The sequence below is a fragment of the Saccopteryx bilineata genome, chromosome 4, assembly GCF_036850765.1.
Source record: "Saccopteryx bilineata isolate mSacBil1 chromosome 4, mSacBil1_pri_phased_curated, whole genome shotgun sequence".
Taxonomy (NCBI): domain Eukaryota; kingdom Metazoa; phylum Chordata; class Mammalia; order Chiroptera; family Emballonuridae; genus Saccopteryx; species Saccopteryx bilineata.
This window is the reverse complement of record NC_089493.1, coordinates 50,681,979-50,700,884: the sequence shown is the minus strand read 5'-3', so window position 1 is coordinate 50,700,884 and position 18,906 is coordinate 50,681,979. Positions and strand designations below refer to the sequence as shown.

Below are 18,906 nucleotides of genomic sequence, written 5' to 3'. Positions count from 1 at the left end.
ACCAAACCGTTTGGCCCTGAAGTCCCCTCCTCCTTACAAAAAGCCCACCAGCCTGCCTCTTGATCCCCTGGAAATCAAGGATAGGCCGAGTCCATCCAGGCTTGCTCAATAAATCCCACTCAGCACTCCAACAGCAGCCTCATGACATACAGGTAAATGAAAAGTTCCAAGTGTGATCAGCAGGAATGTGCACGTGTGTGAATTGTGTGAATGGGGTACATGGGGCGCAGGCCATGGACCAGATCCCTGCCCCACAGTAGGTGAAGTTCTGCACCCTTCTTTCCTATTTCCTGTTTTCCTTGCTCTATTTTCCTCTCCTTTTACCTCCACTTAGTTTGCTTCTTCCTACCTGCCTCAGTGTGGTGGCTCCCAGCTGTGCTTCAGAACCCAGTTCAGAGCCTTCTAAAAATACAGACTGGGCACCACCCATGGAGAGGATTCCTCAGTAGGGTAGAGCCTGGGAATTTCTTAAAATGCTCCCCTGGTAGTCCTGACACACAGCTGGGGTTGTAATCTGCCTCCCTAACCACACATCTTTCCTCTGTCAGTGTGCTGAGTTCTGCAGCATCCTAACAAGCCCACCACCGAAACCCACACCACCTTTCTGTGACCCACTCCCCCCAGCCCAGGACACAGGAACTGGATTCAACAGATTCAACCTGCTACACAGATACTCAAATAGCATTCACATCACTTCCTACATCACTCTGGATGCTGGGCACACAGGCCCCGACAGTGAACGTGGGCTCCCTCAGCCCTCCCTCCAGTCACATCATCTGGGCCTGCTGATGAAGCCAGTAGCTAAGGTGAAGGTATTTACATAATGTGGATAAGTCTCTCCCTGGGATGCATGCCCCCAAGAGTAATCCCTTTAATTTCACAGGATCTTGCCTCAACCCTACTACCCCCTTTTCTCTCTCTTCATCCTCCCCCCACCCCATGACATGGCAGGAGGCAGCTGAGTCCAGCAGTCCAGTCCTTGTAGACATGGGTGACTGCCGGGTCCCAGCACCACTTTGCTAAGGTGCCTCAAACAAACACTGCAGGCCTCTCTCCTCCAGCATCACTCTGGCCCTCCATACCTGCTCCTAAAGCCTGAAGCTGATCCTACCTCTGATTTACTCCCAGCCAGGAGATAAGTAGGAGAGAGCCTCCTCCCCCCACTGACCAGCTTAATCCTTTCACCTCAGACACTTCTGGGCCTCTCCAGACACCTGCAGAAACAGCCCAGGGACTGGCCTTTGCTGGACCCTAAGGGATGACCTGAGGGAGCTTCAGCAGGGGTGGGGGTGAAGCTGTCTGTGCACACGGCCTAACCACGCAGCACAGAGCTGACATGCAGAGATGGCCACTTGATTTGCTGGGGATCTCAGGCAAAACACTGGATTTCCCCCATTTATCAAAGAAGGGTTAAGAATGCACTTCACTCATACCCATCACATACCAGGGCTGGGAAGAGCTTAAAAGGAGAGTGCTTGGTAAGGCACTGGCATTTTCTGTACAGCATGAACTTTCAGGACTGAATTAAAAACTGACTAGAGCAATGATCTCCTAAGTGGATCACCTAAGACAATCCACTGGGATGCAGAAAGAAAATACTATAACTTATAATTTGTCCTTAATTGTTAATGTTGTTTTATAATATACACATATTTATATGTAGTGTATGTAAATAATCCATAACCAAATGGTAAACATACTGGGGCTCAGGTTCCAATTTTTTACTACTACGGATGTAAAAACTGGAAGAAGTTGAAGACCACTGGGCAGAAGCTCACACCCACGCAGGGAGAGCTGAGGGCACCGAGCCACTAGCCATTTCAGAAGCTTTGTTTCGGTGGCTCCGTGCTTGGCTTACCAGACACAGAGAAGGTGATGAAAATGACAAGAACACCCAAGAACTGTGGTTTCTTCATCCAACCAGCACTTCCAGAATGCCCACCATGAGCCAAGTACAGTGCTGACCTCTGAGGATACTCTGTGCTAAGCAGAAACAGGTCCTTTAAACCAGGCAGCTTACCAGCTAAGCAGGGGGAGAAATGCTAATTAAAACACATTCAGGAATGTGTAATTACAAACTGAAGCACTTTGAAGGAGATTTCTGTAAGAGTTTTCTAACAAAAGAACCAGACCTAGAGCTGAGGAGGGGTGGAAGATGGAGTCTGGAAAGATGATTAGATGCTAAGTAGGTGATGGCAGCAGTTAAAGCAGGGAATAGATCTGAAGGACTAAAAGGCAGTGAGGCCAGCACAGTGGGAGGGGGGCAAGGGAAAAGAGGACAGGAAGAGACCGGCAGTGGCCAGTCTATGCAGGGGTTTGTTGGTTCTACCGAGGGCTCTGGACTTTATCCCAAGAACGATGCTGTATTTTAAATATGGGGGACACAAGTTCATCTGTGTTTTGGTGAGAACATTCTGGCTGAAGTTTGAAATATAGCTTGCAGGGGGTTGTGATGCAGGGAACTTAGTTGGCAAGCAGCAGAGAATATTTTGAGTCAACAGAATTAGTGATAGATAGAAGATGTGTGCACATGTTGGGAGGGGAATGAAGGAGGTTACAGAGGTCATGGGTTCCCTTTGAACATGTTGAATGCAGGGTCCTTTGAGGATACTCAGGAGGAGACATAAGGTGGGTCCTGAGCTTAGCCAAAAGGTCCGGGCCGGAGATGTAGGCCACAGCTGCTGATGAGGGAGGACAAAACTTCATGGGAGGGAACAAGAGGAGGGCCCAAAGCCTAGGATGAACTGAGTCCAGTGCTTCGTGGCTACATAGAGGAGGGCAAAAGGCCACTGGAAACTGCAGAGCAGCCAGAACTACAGGAGAAAGACCACAGAAAGGGAGCGGCAAGGGGGAACAGATCTCCCGAAGGTCAGGGTGTAAATACTGCTGCTGAGGAGTCACACAAGAGAGGACAGTGGCGGCTATTGGGATTTGGGGAGCTGTTTAGGAAGCAAACCAGACTAAAAAGCCTTGAGGTGTTGTGAGAAGTGAGGAAAAGGAGAAAGTGGTCACACACAATTCAATAAGCTGCATGTGAAAGGGGAAGAGACAGGCAGGAGCTAACCAAGATAGAAGAATCAGCGGAGGTTTTCTATTTGCTTTAAGATGGGAGAAACATCCCAAACTGGAGAAGCATCCCTAGGAGAAGAGTGGCTAGGTGCCCAGAAGGAAGGAGACAAGAGGGCAGGCAGGGACGAGACCCAAAGGACAGCTGAGCTGGGCACAGACTTGGGTCTAGGAATTTCTTTGGAAACCAGGAGGTTTCAATTTTCTCTGAGGGAGGAGGTTGTGTAATTTTCTCTGGCTGGGAGGGAAAAGGTCTGAGAGGGTAAGTGGGCTGTTTGAGAAGAGTCTGAAATAGTTGCTGGGGACAGTGACAAAGGAGTTGCCCAGGAGAGGGGCAAGTCATGACATTATCCTCAGCAGAAACAACTTAGCAATTCAACACTGTACCACGATGTTTAGATGATACAGTAATTCACTATTGAACTGCTCGTGGGGAAAAATAACTTCTGGGAAGTTTGAATCTAGAGCTCCTAACTCTTTTCCTATTGAAAAAAATGTTATTTTTAATATATAGAGTGTGTGTCTCGATAATGTAAAGTTTACTTTAAGTGAATGCCAACTGTGGTGTTCTGACGGAGAAAACCTTAACAATGTGATGTTTACTGAGCACTTACTGTGTGCCAGACTGCATGGTAGGTACTATCACATCATCATTGCACAAAGACTTTAAGGAAGGCGCTAGGAAGTGAAAGGGCTTGCCCAAATGCCACAGCTGGAAGGGGATAGGGGACAGATGAATACCCAGGGGGTCTGATCTGAGTAGGAGCAGCAACCAAATACACTCATCTCTTTCTACAAACCTTTCTCCTTCACACTGGAAATAAATATGGGAGCCCCCAGGCAACCTGCATAGTGTGCAGGACACCCAGGAACAGAGAGCAATGGGTGATAAGAGCAGAGAGAAAGGGTGGAGGAACATACTAGGCTTAGGGCCACAGAACACAACCACGAACCCCAGAATGCATCCACCCAGGGTAGAAATGGAGGATAATGATTCCCTAATGCAATGAAAAAGTTTGGGCTGGGAAGAACCAGAAGGAAAGAGAGCAACTTGAGAAAATGGGACTCAGAGATTAAGCTGGCTTCAAAGCACACATATCACTACTGACCCTCGGGGGACAGATTTTTACAGTGCTACATGGCATCCCCTCATTCCCCCAAATCAGACCACAAAATACCTGAGTGTGAAGGAACCTTCTTAATAGTCATCTTTTAAATGTCTTTCAAACACTAACGAGTAATGAAATCCATTTATGGGGCAAAGTCAGCACATTTTTTTTAATGAATAGAAAACTGTTTAACAGGTAACAGCTCACTATCAGTTTCTCAAATGACACATACGTATGTACATACCTACACACTGGGTAGTGGTGTGAAACATACACTGCTCACAAAAATTAGGGGATACTCGATCGCTTCTTACCCATTTTGAAATATGCCCTAATTTTTGTGAGCAGTATATTTCTTAGTGGTTGAAAGCCACTGATCTAATTCAACACTCCCATCTTAGCGTGAAGAAAACAGAGGCCCAAAGTAGCTGAACAACATGCCCAAGTTAGTAAACAGCAAAGCTGAGAACACCACTCAAGTCTCTAATAGTTCTCTGGGAATTTCTTCACCAAACTGAAACCTCCAAATGCAAATACCTCTGGGAAAGACAGCCCTGACTATAATCCACATTAGAGTAAAGGATAGTGGAGTAAGTAAGCTGATCTTTAAGATCTGCTGCCTGGAGCAGGTCTAGGTAAGGAGAAGACAGAGTGCACCAGGGCAGTGGTGGAGCTATAACAAAATATACTTGAGTGAAAACATGGGGGTTTCAGGGTATGGACCATGAGGCACAGGACAGGGCCTACATTTTACCTTGTTTACAGACTTGGTATTTACAAATATCAGGACTACTAGTTCTATACAAGGAGGCTGCTGCCATGTCTAGGCAGGTGGCCCAGGGCCACGGGTGCTTTGCGCATCTGTTTTGATAAATTTTATTAAATGAGAAGTTCTGAATAACAGATGCCTTCACAATTCTCCATCCCTGCCAGACTCCATCTCCTTAATGAAAACAGCATTGTTGGGTATTTATCATTTGTTGTAAAATTGTGTTTCAACGTATTAAGATTCAGAGTCAGGTCCACGTTTCTCTACTTGTGGCAGGAAGGCAATGGGGATAGGGACTGATGGATGCTTACTAGGAGACTACAGAACTAGCCAGAGCAGGGGGTGGAGAGGTCAAAATATGGGGGGCATGGCAGCAAACATCCGTAAGGCAGTGTCCCCGCTCTGGACACCCGAGTAATGAGTCTCCTCTTTACTAAGAATTCAGGTCAAACAACTGGGACAAGTTTATTCTACCAAGGCTCATCACCACTCAGCATCAAGTTCTCGGCTTCTTTCTTAAGTGACTACACCAAAGTAGAGAGGACAGGCAGAGTGGAAAGGAGACATCTGACTGATGAGAATCTTACACACTACCCATAAAGGATCACAAACAGCCCTAAATCTTCTCTTTCAATGTGGTACGATTACTTTGGACTGAAGCTCTGGGATGACCAGCCCTCAAGCTCAATCAGGTGACTGGGTTACAAATAAGAAGGGTGTATAAGTCTGGAGCAAGTCACCTTGAGGCTGGTGGTGCAGCAGCAGCTAAGACAGGAAACTGAATCTGTGGTTTGCTATCCTTAAAGTACAGGCCACAGTTATGTGGACTGGGACGTATTCCCTTGGACTTAGCTCTCCTCCGCCAGGCCTGACCAAGTCATATCCATTCCTTCTGTTATTAGTTCAGGCACAAGAGGCTAGAGGTAGAAAGAAGGGCTCTGATTTCAAAGCCACTTTACTGCTGGTGCATTCCCCAGGAAACACGCATGGTGGAAGAGCAGTAGGCCCAAACAAGAGATTCCAGGATTATCTGTGGTTCTCAATGATCTGTGCTCTGAGGGTCTGATGTCGGCCACTGGGTACACAGCTGCTGTACTTTACACAGGCCTCAAAGCTCAGTTGCAGTTCAAAGCTCCTTCCCTCTAGCCCTGAGAAGACATCTAAAATTTAAGAGTAACCATTTAACTACAAGATATGCAGAAATCCTTGAAAATATTCTGTGTATGCAAGAAAAAGAATTTTAGCTGGTTACACAGAGCCTCTGGCTAGAAGGGGTATTCAGTTTTAAGTGGGTAACAAAGACTATTTCTCTTCTAATGCAGGTTCTGGATTGAGACCTTTCTCCACTAGGTATCAACTAGTTAAAGGGCAGGCGTAGATGGAATTGGAAAGCTCCCTAAAGCTCCAGCCAAATGAATGGTTTGTCATACGCTTAATTTATTAAAAAATCCAGATTCTAGGGCCCTTCCCCCTAATCTATTAAACCAGAAATTACCACACTTTTTCTGTTAAGGACCAAATAGTAAACTTTACCTAGAGGCAAAACTGATAGTACTAGCCTGACCAGGCGGTGGCGCAGTGGATAGAGCGTCGGACTGGGATGCAGAAAGACCCAGGCTTGAGACCCCGAGGTCGCCAGCTTGAGCGCGGGTTTATCTGGTTTGAGCAAAAGCTCACCAACTTGGACCTAATGTTGCTGGCTCGAGCAAGGGGTTACTTGGTATGCTGAAGGCCCACGGTCAGGGCATATACGAGAAAGCAATCAATGAACAACTAAGATGTCGCAACGAAAAACTGATGTTTGTTGCTTCTCATCTCTCTCCATTCCTGTCTGTCCCTATCTATCTCTCTCTGTCTCTGTAAAAAAAAAAAACACGAAAGATAGTACTACACAGGCACTTTAGTAATGAGGAAAAACTACTTTCCACAATTCTTTTACTGTTAAATTTAAACTATATATTGAGTATAATTTTGTAATAAAGGTTGAATGTAAGTAGAATTCTTTTGGAGGGAGGAGAAAACAACATTTTACTTAATTGGAATTCAAAGTTAAGTGTTCCATATCTTCAAACTGAGTGCAATGTTTATATGTACAATTATTCTTAGCTCATGGGTGGTATAAAACAGGTTTCCCAGGTGATTGTGGTGATGGGTCATGTTTGGGACACAATGCATTATATAATTTTCAAAGTCCTTACTGTCCAACTAAAGGGCCTATGGTTTTACAGTGGGGGGTAATAACTGCTGCATAACTGCTGTCCGACTGTTCAACCCTCTCTCCCATCCTCAGTCATTCACTCTCACAATCAGGGAGGATAGGATGTCACAATGCTTGGCTTACCCTGAAGGAGTTGTTGGGAGGACTAGACTGAGGCGATCTGTGAGGTGCTATTGGTACACTAGTCCTAGACACTAAAGACATACCAATTCTGTTCAGGTTTTTTGGGCTATAAATGGAGACCAGTAAAAGTGAAAAAACACATTACATACAAGATCCCGTACAAACAACTACCTATTAGTGGCTCCTGCTTGTCTTCTCGTTGCCCTAAACACATCCCCCAACATCTAAAAAAGCCAGATTCATTTCAGCATAACCAGAGGAGACATGTTAAACCAAATCAGGAAGAGTATAGCTTTCCCTTAAAATGATAATCCACAGACCTTCTGGTCCTGACCAATATCCTCAGCATCTTCAACCAAGAGGCTCTCAATAACTTCAATGACAGGAAACACACTTGCTCATAAGGTGAATGAGTTTTAATACCAGAGAAACAAACTTTCCCTAAGGTATTTTACAAAAAAAAGAGTGCTTCAGAAAAAGCAGCTGAGTACAGGCTGAGTATGAGTACAAACTGGCTGTGACATAAGAATAAGAGTATGTATCTCATTGTGCTGTTGTGAGGACTACATCAATTAATAGGCATAATCCACTAAGAACTGAGCCAGGCACATCATGGGTACAAGGTAAGCTTTAGCTGTTATTAGCTACTAGCATTATTCTAATCAGAAGAGGAGCTCATAGTTGTGCCTCCTGGCAACCCAGTATCTCTCAGAGAATGACACTATCATAGACTGGGCACCTGAGGGCCAGATCAAGCCAATTTTGTCACTCATTCACTAAATAGGATTATTATTTCCGTTTTAAGGAAGGTAGGTTAGGTTGACCTGCCTGAGGTCACAGGGCAGAATCACTTACCTTTCTCTGGCAGGGGGAATTCAAACTCAGTTCTGTGTCGTTCCAGAACTGAGATTCACTGTGGATCGAGCCCGCAGACTCAAAACTACCATCAGCAGCTGTAATTCGGTAACAAAACATAACTGACCATGACTATCCTGAGCTCACGCTCAATTTTCTGCCTGTGGATTCCTGGTTGGCTTGTATACACTGGAATTAGTATCAGGCTACTTGAACGCATTTAGGCAGTTAAGTCAGGCTGGAAAACATCATGCGATGTATTCCAAAGGTGAAAGTTGAACCTGGCTCACTAGGCAGCCTTTGCCGGGTACTGCCATGAAAGCCAGTACCTATACAGACATTACTCTAACCAGTGAGGTGTTTAATCACCATCCCATCAGCTTTAAAATGTCCCAGATAGTTGCCACCTACGGGACGCCTTGTCTGACTCTGCAGTCAACAGCCAGAGAAAGGCAGTCGGCAGAAAGACATCCCTTACTTTCTGGAAAGCAAACCCTAGTCCTTTTTCATTTTCATTCACGGTTATATTTACTACTGTAGATGCCTTCCCCTAGTAAAAAAAAAAAAAGAGGGTAGAAGAGCAGGGGTGGAGGGTGCTCCCCAGCAGCCTGCAGGGCACTGCAACACCCACCAGAAACACGGAACAAGACCTACCTTCCCTGGAGAGCCCAGCCCTGAGGGCGTTTCCCCAACAACTCGACAACTTGTCCCTCCCGGGTAAGCGGCTGCTGTCCTTGGCTTCAGTCGAGGCCATTATAGTTACCTGCACGTCCCCTCCCAAAAGAGAAACCTCCGGTTCTATTTCTTCCCCCCACCCTCCTATCATCAGTTCCGAGGGGGGGAAAATACACCGGGACGATTAGTTCGTCCTTAGGGCCCCATTTAACTACCTCTAAACCGCCTGCAGGAGGAAAGGCGAAGTTGTTCGGAAGGGGGGGGTGGAGCGCCATAGGGGGTAGGGCGGGGGCATTTGAACGAATGGTGCCCTCCCAGTGCAACTGCGATCCCGACTCTCCAGCAAAAGTCTCAGGCCGGTGGCACGGGGAGGGAACACCCATCGTGGCCCAGAGCACATCTGAGGTCCCGGGACAGCTCCCCCAGCGGCCTTCCCGTCCAGGACCGTCGGGGTAATGGCGCAAGGCTCTGCTCCTCCTTCAGTGACAACAGCCATGGTGACAAAATGGCAGCCTGGCGCCCAGCAGTCTTGCCACAGGCAGCAGGGCCCTGACGGTCACCCCTGCCCCCCAATAACGTCTCGGTGCCCTTCGGGGTCGGGCTCCGGCTCGGCCTCGGGTGGGCCTGTTCGTTAAAAAAATTATAAATAAAACATCTGGAGCTCCTAACCAGCTTGGGACGCCCAAAGACCCGCCCCAAGGCCTGCCCAACGCGCCCGCGCCTCGGCCCCACCGCACCAGGCCCCGCCACCATCCCGCCAGAGGCCGCAAAGAACCGGGTGCCCGCATTTGGGGGCCGCGTTCAGCGCCGGCCGCACTATGGGGGAGGGGCGGGGCGGGCCGCGCCAGACCGGGGAAACATGGCTGCTCATCCTATTTCAGCGTCGCAGCGTGGCCATCAGCCCCCGAATGAGTTGAGAGGCTCCGAAGGTGGGTGTATGGGGACCCCGGGGTCAGCGTGGCGGGCAAGGGCACAGGGGCGCTCCCCGGAAGCTATTTGTCTTAAGAAGGTTAAAAAAAATAGTTCCTCCTCCCCGACCTCTTTTGTCCCTCATTAGCTAGCTTTCTCCCCAAACACACAGAAAGTGCCCCTTCCACTCCCCAAGCCCTAACCGGCCTCGAGGCCGGGGACAGGGGCGTGGGCGGAAAGCCTGGGCGGAGAGGGGGCGAAGCGTGAGAAATCACTCCCAGCTCGGCGCGCTCCCCTCCCCCAGCACACACTCGGGGAAGTTTAAAGAGCCGGTTCGACCCGCTTTCGAGCTCGCTTCCAGTTAGCCAGCAGCGTGGATGGGGTTAGCTGGGAAATCCCCGTCCCCATATGCAACCACCCGCCAAGACCCAGAACCCCTTGCTTGGTGCCCTTTCGCTGCCATGCAGGGGGCTTCCAGAAAGTACACGGGAAGATCTCGGCTCGGGGGCCCCCTCCCCCATCACCACACCCAGCCCCCAAATCCTCCAGCAGGGTTGCTCGAGCTGGGACAAAACCGACCAGAGAATGGCAAGCCCCTGGGAAAATGTTTAAGGCAACTCTTGCCTTTTCTGCCGGGCACCCCTCCCCGGCCTCCGTCACCCCTCCCCGCCCTGCGCGCCATCAGGCACTGCACGTCTACAGTCCACAGCTGCGTTATGATGGGGGGGGGGGGGCACAAAAAGGATCTTGTTTTCGAAAGTCTCACTGAGGTTTGGGGGAGGAACTAAAGAAAAGAGGAACCAAGGCCTGTCTTCGCCAGGGATTCGGGTTTTAACCAGCTGGAGGGGCGATAGGTCAGCACATAGTGCTCCCCCAACTCTGGAATCCTGGCCACGGAGCCTGGAGCGATGGCCCTTGCGCCCGCGCTCTCCCAATCCCTCAAGGGGCCACTATAGGAGTCGGCCAGAGTCTCCGCCTCAGACCCGGAGTCTTCTCCTCGGCCAAGCCGCCAACTCGCAAAAAACACTGAAAGCGAAAGGGAGCCAAAGGGGTGGGGGGAATAAACCGAGCGTTGGACTAACCCACCCTGGCATTTTCCCTCCTCAGGGGTGGGCTTTCGCCGAGTCTCCCGGTTACCAGCGGTGTAAGTTTCCTTCGGCCCTACTCCCGCCGCTGCCCAATCAATAACGACGACGGGAAGGCAAACTCCCATGCCGGAGATGCGTGTTCGCTTTGCCCGCATCAATCTGGACCCAGCCAATACCCACCACGGGCACTAGCTCCGGGCAGTTTGCGTCCTGCCAAACTTTCCCGTGCCCATTTATTAGCCAGGAACCGAATGGCTGCCGAGGAGCCTACCCTAGAGAAAGATCGGCCGGGGGACGCCAGGGCTCGAAGTCTGGCATCCGAAAGGAGCAGGGGCGAGGGGGGACCGGGACGTAGCCTTTGGGTAACTTGCAATAGAGACCGCTTGAGGTGGGGAGGCGCGGAGATTATTTGTGTCGTTCCACGTTCAAAAATCCCTCCCCCCTCCTTCCCATTTATCCTCCCTTCCGAAGGAAAGGAAGAAATATCAGCATCTGGCTCGAAAGTGGGGTGGAAAGAGTGAGGGAGAAAGAGGAGAGGAAGGGAGGCAGAGAAAGGGAGGGAGGGAGAGAAAGGGCGCGTTCACGAACACTACAAAAGTTACAAATATGGCTCCCCCGTCTCTCGCCTCATCACTGCAAAGAAATGAAGACGCACTTTAAACTCGAGCCATTCCCAACTCCACTGCAACCCACTCCCCACGCGCTCTCCTCGGGGGCCTTGGCCCACATTTATCAGAAACTAAACCGGATTCGTGAAGACCAAAACTTATTGTGTGTGCGCGAGCGAGAGAGAAAGGGAGGGGGAAGGCGCGGGAGGGGGAGGTGGTGGAAGGGGTATTCACTTATAAAATATAAAGCCCCCTTTTTGTTGTTGTTGTTAAATCCAGGAGGCAGCCCCTCTCCTCCTCCCTCGTTAATCTTTTTCCCCAGACAGAATCAGGGGAGCAGCGAGCTCAGAGGATAATTTTGCCTCATTCTCTTCGGCCCAAACGCATGTGCCCGCTAGCCCCCGATGGGTGCACACTCGCACGCACACTCTCGCACCCACACTCGCACACGCGGGAGCACACGCACAGGTAGTCACACACCAACAGTCAGCGACGGCGGCGACAGCCGGAACATGCTCGGATGGCATTGTAAACCCCCAACCTTGCAATTCATTTGCAGTTCGACCCCCAAAGCCACATCTCCCTGGCTCCCCACCTCAAAAAAAGTGCCTCACCCCCCAATTCACACATACACACACACACAAAGTAGGAGAATGGACCGACAGAGATATTTTTGCAAATGCTCACATCAGAGGGCGTCCTGTTCCGCAGCTCTAACTGGATCCGTTTGTACACGTCCATCTCTCGCGCTCTCTCTCTCTGCAGAGGCTCCCGCGCCGGCGGAATTCAATCAGTAAACCCCAAACCCACTGCCGAGAGATTTAGGACTTTGAAGGCTCAACCAGCTCCGCTTGGTTCTCGAACCCCCAGCACACAAACCAGATCACAGCGGAGGCGGAATCTGCTGCCGCGCGCATGAGCGGCAGCAGGTTCAGCCAATCGCCGCCGAAGATCTCCGGGCAACAGCCAGTGGCAGCAGCGGCGGAGGGGAAGGGACCAATGGGCGGGCTGCGCATCCGGCCAGGGAGGCTCAGCTATTTGCTTGTGGTACCAGAGACGGACCCCTTTAGATTTCGGGACGGCTGAGGAGCGCGGCCGTTGCTCCGTGGCTGAGCGGGGGGGGGGGTGGGAGAAATGGCGGGGGAAGGGAAGGTGACTGCCTGGAGAGCGGAGTCGCTCGGCCTCGCCAGTCCGCTGCTGCCTCAGCGTTTGGCCGGGGGCGGGGCCGCAGGTGCGTTATACAAGGGGGAGGGGCGCGGCCGGAGGGGTCGGGTCGGGGTCCTTGCGGCGCCGAGGGCTTCGCGGGGCCGCCCTGGGCCTGCGCGCGTCGCGCCACTGGGTTGCGGAAGGAAGAGGGCGACGCGAATTCTGGGAGCCGCGGGCTGCCTGGCGAACGGGCGGATAAAAGGCCTGGGAAGAGGGGAAGGGATCTAGGGTGCAGCGGAGCGGGAGGGAGGGACAGGTCATTTTTGTGTCCGGCGGGCGGAGCTGGTCGAGCTTGGCTGCTGCCCCCCACCGGCTGTGGCTCGCAACCCGCGCGCCCCTTCGCCTCCTGCCTCGTCCTAGTCCAGCTGCGGCCATCGCCGACCCTCGAATAAATAAGTAAATAGAAGCAAGTTGCGTCCACCTTTGGATAACTTACCTCGCGGTCTCGACCTCTCCACGGAGGGGCATTTCAAATTGCTGTCATGTAAGGTCAGCTTGGAAGGATTGATCACCAAGAGGCACTTAGGATCTTGTCTGGTCAATAAATGAATGAAGACCATGGAATAAGAATTGTTGCTGAATGTATAGAATATTAAAAAGTGGCAAAAGAAGGTGCAAAGAACTCCTGGTTTTCTGGACCAATTTATGGGCTTTATAGACCGAGTGAAAGAAAACTGCCCACACTTTAGTCTAATTATCCACCTGAGTCATGGTTCGGTATGTGTTGCCAGAGAGGCTCTATTTAGAGCACTTCCTCAGGTTTTTCGGTTTGCTTGTTTTGAGTTTTTCGAATCACATTAGCTGTAAGAGACCTTAAACTCTTAATTCTTGTTAACTTCTGTGGGTAGGCTTAGGATCTTGTCCTGTACTAAGTTGGCAGTTTATGGCTGTTAATGAATCTAGGGAATCAAGGACAGGTACATCTTTACCCTTCCACGCAACTGTTTTTCAATGCTTTTATTTCTACACATTTACCCTCTTTGCCCATACACTCTAAGGTAGCTTTTTCTGTTTGGATACATGTGTTTTTTCAGGAACGTGGGTTCAAGGGAGAGAGAAACCAATATGTATGTTGAAAATTTGAAATGTTATGTAACACGAATACAGTTTTATTCTTGGGCATATATAAATATAAAGTTGAAGAAAAATAGTGATAAAATGTACATTCAGAGTGCTTACACTGGGGAAGAAACTTGTACTAACTTGAATATTGTAACTGGATGGATTACTAAAGTAAAACCTGCGACCAAAATTAAGCATTTTACTCAGTAAATTCAGATAGAATAAGTGGAATTTGAAAAGTAATAATGTTTATTCTTTGAGTAGCTTGGAAATGGGTAATAAAAATGGAAAGTCATTATTTTATATGGGTATAAATAGTATATAGTTTGACTTAGTTGACATATGTCTTTCTCAATTTTATTAATCTTATTGAAGTCAATTTGTGTAGTTGGAATTTATTTTTTAAGTGTACTGGCTTTGTTATAAAATGTACTGGGACCCCTAATTAACTCTGTTTGCCAGAGTCAGTTCTGGGTGTGGTAATTAAGGTTGTTTCAAAACAGCTCTTCATCATAAGCACAGTAAGTCAATATGATGTGTGAAATCTGTGTAACATAGGAGTCTTGACGTTTATGTTCAATGGTGGTAAATGCTTACAATTTAAATATTTAACCCCAATTAAGTCCACACATCTTTAGCTGTGTGATACTGGACAGTGCCTTTCCAGAGGAGTGATCCTTTAAAAGCTAATTAATCAAATGCAGGGATCTTCCTCATCCAGCTCTGCTAAACAGAAGCAAATAGTTCCCTTTATCATACAAAGACTGAAGATGACATGGAAGTTCAAAACCTCATTACAAGTGAGTGGACAGATACAAATTAGGATTGAAAAAATTATGGCTTGATCAATAAGTCAAAATATTCAATTTAAGTTATTTGTGGAAGTACCTTACGTTTACATATTTTTATAACAGCTTTTGGTATTAGAAAATTGAAAGAAGGCTTCACCAGATGTCAGTCATTACAGATGAAATGTCCAAAAAGTGTATATAACCAGCTGAATACTTAACATTACATCTTTTCAGCATACTTGGAAAAAAAAGATTTCTTCTCATTTTTACAAATAGATTTATTTGTATTTTATTTAAAGGAAATTTTTATGATTTTTTTATTATCAAAAGGAAATAGAAATATAGCTCAGCTAACACTCATTTGCCCATAGTACTTGACCAAACATCAAACAAACAAACCAAAAAACCCTCTTATATTCTTGATATAACAGAATTTCTTCTTAAATTATATTTCATTTCCTGTTGTAGTAAATCAGTGCTCTGGATGGCTCTGCATATCAGACATCAGAAAATCTAGTAAGAAAAAAGCCGTCTATCAAGGATAACTGGCTAAATTTTGATGGAGAGTGGGAAGGATGAGTTCCTAACTTTTGAGTAATGATTCTACAATGGGAGTTAGGTTATGAAAGATGGAGAGCCTGTAACATCTGGAACTTGATTTGATTCTTACTGAGAAGAATAAATGAGTTTCAATTCAAAGTTTTGAGCCCCTACGGAGGAAGATTTCAAGTATGAGAAGATATTTCTCCTAGCTTGCAGAATATTTTCCATCAAGAACCATCCCAAACAAATGAGCAGCCTATCTTGTTCTCTAGGAGTTATAAGCAATCCAAGTCCTTAACCTCTTTATATGTGTTGGAAAGTACTGTTCTATAAATAACTCATACTGATCGGCTGTTTTATCTCATTTGCCCTTTTATGTCTCTAATAATGTAGACCCTCTAGTGTGGCATCCTTTTTATGAGTTGAGCTAATGTAGTCACAGTTCAACTTTTTTTCAATTTGAGTCATACACACTGGAACCTGGCCATATTTTTTCACCTATATCATGGTTTTGCCTGCACCCCAAAAGGCAATGATATGGAAAGACTTCAGCTTAATTATGTTCTCTTTGTTCTTCTATATAAATAGGTTTTAGAAATGTAGATTATTCTTTTGAAATCCATGGAAACAAATGTGAGACTACAAGTGCATTTTGATTTAAATAGCAAAGGAATGTTGAGGCCCAGGATCTGTAAAGTTACTTGTCTTTCCCTTAATAAAGCATTAGATGGCCTTATTTTTAAATTTTGAATAGTTACCTTATCAGTGGGCAGGTCATTCCTAAAAAGCACTGTTAAGTAAAAATAGTCATATATGTATATATAATTTTTAAAATTGATAGTAAAAATCTTAAAAGCAGCTTAAAGTTGATTTATTATGAGAAGAAAAACTATCACCTGTACACTTGTTTGGAAATCACTAGAAATTCTGTGATTTTTTTTTAAAGATCTTATTTATTCATTTTTAGAGAGAGAACAGAGAGAGAGAGAAGGAGGGAGGAGCAGGAAGCATCAACTCCCTTATGTGCCTTGACCAGGCAAGCCCAGGTTATTGAACGGCGACCTCAGCATTCCAGGTCGATGTTGTATCCACTGCGCCACCACAGGTCAGGCTGTGAATTTCTTAAATATAGTTACTAAAGAAAATTTAGGGGTAGCAATAAGAGGAAAGTTTGTTTACCATTCACCAGGAAGAAAACCAGAGCCATAAGCTCTTATTTTTTAATATTAAAGTATGGCTATAAAGGAAAACAGTAGATGCTTTAAAGGCAGTAGTGGAATGAGGAGTGTGAACAAGATGGTAACTAAAGGCAATCTAAGTTGATAAAATAGAAATGCAATTAGAATCTGCTAATTTGTTTCAATCCATCTGGGGTTGAAGTAAACCTCTGAAGAAAAGGATACTAACATCTATTAAGATATGAGATACAGAACAGACTTTCTAAGAACTTTTAATATATTTACTATTTGCAAAGTGTTTATAATTTTAAGTATACATGGTAAAATTGTGCTTTGAAATTATATACTTTGAAATAGCAGTTATTTGTAGCTAGAAGCACTTGTATATTTTTAAATATATACTACAGTTCTTGAATGATGTCTCAGGTGCCTCCATTTACTAGAGATCAATCTAATGCATTCTGTGAAATTAGTAATTTTTAAATATATTTCTAGTTGAAATAGTAGATCTCAGGATAGTATACCTATACCCTAAACTTTCTCTGGAAATTCTGAATCCTAGCAATTTGATTATAAAAATTATATGTTCAGGCCAAGTGAATTAGCCATGTTAGGTGTTTGAGGACTAACATAACTAAAAACTATTAAAAATAACTAAAAAGATATTTCTATAGAAAGTATAGCTGATTTTGGGTATGTTTGTGCTAGTTGGAATTCTTGGTTGCAAGCAGCAGAAACTTTTCCTGACCAATGCAAGCAGAACACAATTTCTTACAAGGCTCTCACAGAACCAAAGAGCATGGTTCAGGAAAAGAGCAGGAAGCGGGAAAAACTGAGCTGCCTGGGGGAAGCCAAGATGGTGCTCCAGGTATAGTGTGTAGAGGACCTCACACCTTGGAAGTCATCACCGAGCCATGGACTCTGCACCCCTCCACTGCTGCAAATGATCTCCCAGGAGATTCCATTTTTGTATCACTCCCTCCAAGTTCAAAAAACTTAACAGGAACATTTGCAAATTCCCCAGTTATCAGGGGAAAAGACTATCTGCCTCCCTTAGCTTCTGTGGTGGGATGTGTGACCCTGCCTCCCATTTACTTTAGGATTCTGCCCTTTTCCCCAAAAAACGTTTTCTGATGCTTGATGGCCAAAAGCAAAATCCATGAAAGGATTCTGATTGTACAATACTGTGAAGATTTTCTGATGATCCAAATTACCCCTCTTAGCTCCTTTCCGGCTCCCAACTACGTACCAGGAAGAGACCTGATATGGTCTGAATGTTTTTATTTTTCATCCCTATCTATATGCTGACATCCTAATTCCCAACATAATGGTATTAAGAATGGGACCTCCTCCTAACAGGAGGCGACTAGATTGTGAGCCCTTAATACGAGGTCCCGCAGAGCTCACTAGCCGTTCCGTCATGTAAGAATGCAGCTAGAACAGAAGTCTGCAACCTGAAAGAGAGTCTTCACTTGACCATGCTAGCACCTTACTGTGGACTTGCAGCCTTTAGAACTGTGAGAAATAATTTTTAAATTTATAAACCACACAACCTGTGCTTTATTGTTATTGTAGTTAAAATAGACTAAGACAAAATCGCATCACCTATTTAGGATCAACCTAAAAGAGCTAATATCTGAAATATTTAATTTTAATGCTTCCCTTTTCAAATCCTAACCCAGAAAAAACAATGTATTATTGCTGTCAATGGCATACTTAGCAGAGATTTTAAGAAGGATCCCCAGTAGAGAGTCTTGAGTTTTAAATGATAAGAAATTTAGTCCTAAGGGATACACTAAAGACAGAATAATCTACATGTTATACTTCATGAATAAATGCAGAGATCTCTAGATATCAAATGATACCTAGAGATCTTGAGTAGTGATGTATTACTGCTGATGGGTTTCTATCTGCCACTGTGAGCACATATCAGGCTCAAGAACTAAACTGAAGGGCATGAGATTTGTAGTAATTTATTGGAAGTAGGCAAGAGGTCACAGGCTAAGTAAGGGTTCTTAGAAGGTTGCAGTCACTTCAAGGAGAAATTTGAAAACAAATGCTGATGGTGAAAGAAAAACAAAAACCACAAAAACATCAAAGAGACCCATATTCCTGGAAACAAGGGGAAAGGTTATAAAGGCTCTGCTTATAGAGAATATATTAATCCTGGGATATTGTCCTCTTTTTTCTTGCCCTACCCCCATCATTTCAGTCACTTAGCTTAGATTGCTTTTCACCTAGAAAAAGGAGATGATACCCTTGCAAGGACCCTGAGCAATGTTATAGGAATTCAACTTTTCTTGCTTAATTTTTACAGCTATTAAAGCATGGTTTAAAACAGGGGTCCCCAAACTTTTTACACAGGGGGCCAGTTCACTGTCCCTCAGACCGTTGGAGGGCCGGACTATAAAAAAAACTATGAACAAATCCCTATGCACACTGCACATATCTTATTTTAAAGTAAAAAAACAAAACAGGAACAAATACAATACTTAAAATAAAGAACAAGTAAATTTAAATCAACAAACTGACCAATATTTCAATGGGAACTATGCTCCTCTCACTGACCACCAATGAAAGAGGTGCCCCTTCCGGAAGTGCAGCGGGGGCCGGATAAATGGCCTCAGGGGGCCGCATGCGGCCCGCGGGCCCTAGTTTGGGGACCCCTGTTTAAAAGTTACATGAATAGAAGTGCCTTATATAACT

At 46.1% G+C, this 18,906-nt stretch overlaps 1 protein-coding gene and 1 long non-coding RNA gene across 2 annotated transcripts in view; one reads left to right on the top strand and one right to left on the bottom strand.

The window, feature by feature from the left end:
- Positions 1-12,307, bottom strand: part of ANP32A (acidic nuclear phosphoprotein 32 family member A) — an 81,164-nt gene extending 68,857 nt beyond the window's left edge. The window contains exon 1 of the mRNA XM_066272548.1: positions 12,108-12,307. Within this exon, the coding sequence (XP_066128645.1) occupies positions 12,108-12,161 (54 nt within the window). The 5' untranslated portion in view covers positions 12,162-12,307. The remainder of the gene's footprint in view (positions 1-12,107) is intronic.
- LOC136334601 (uncharacterized) lies at positions 8,814-11,205 on the top strand. The gene is made up of 2 exons (XR_010731192.1): positions 8,814-9,744; positions 10,832-11,205. It is a non-coding gene; the product is annotated as an uncharacterized lncRNA (long non-coding RNA).
- Positions 12,308-18,906: the final 6,599 nt, after the last annotated feature.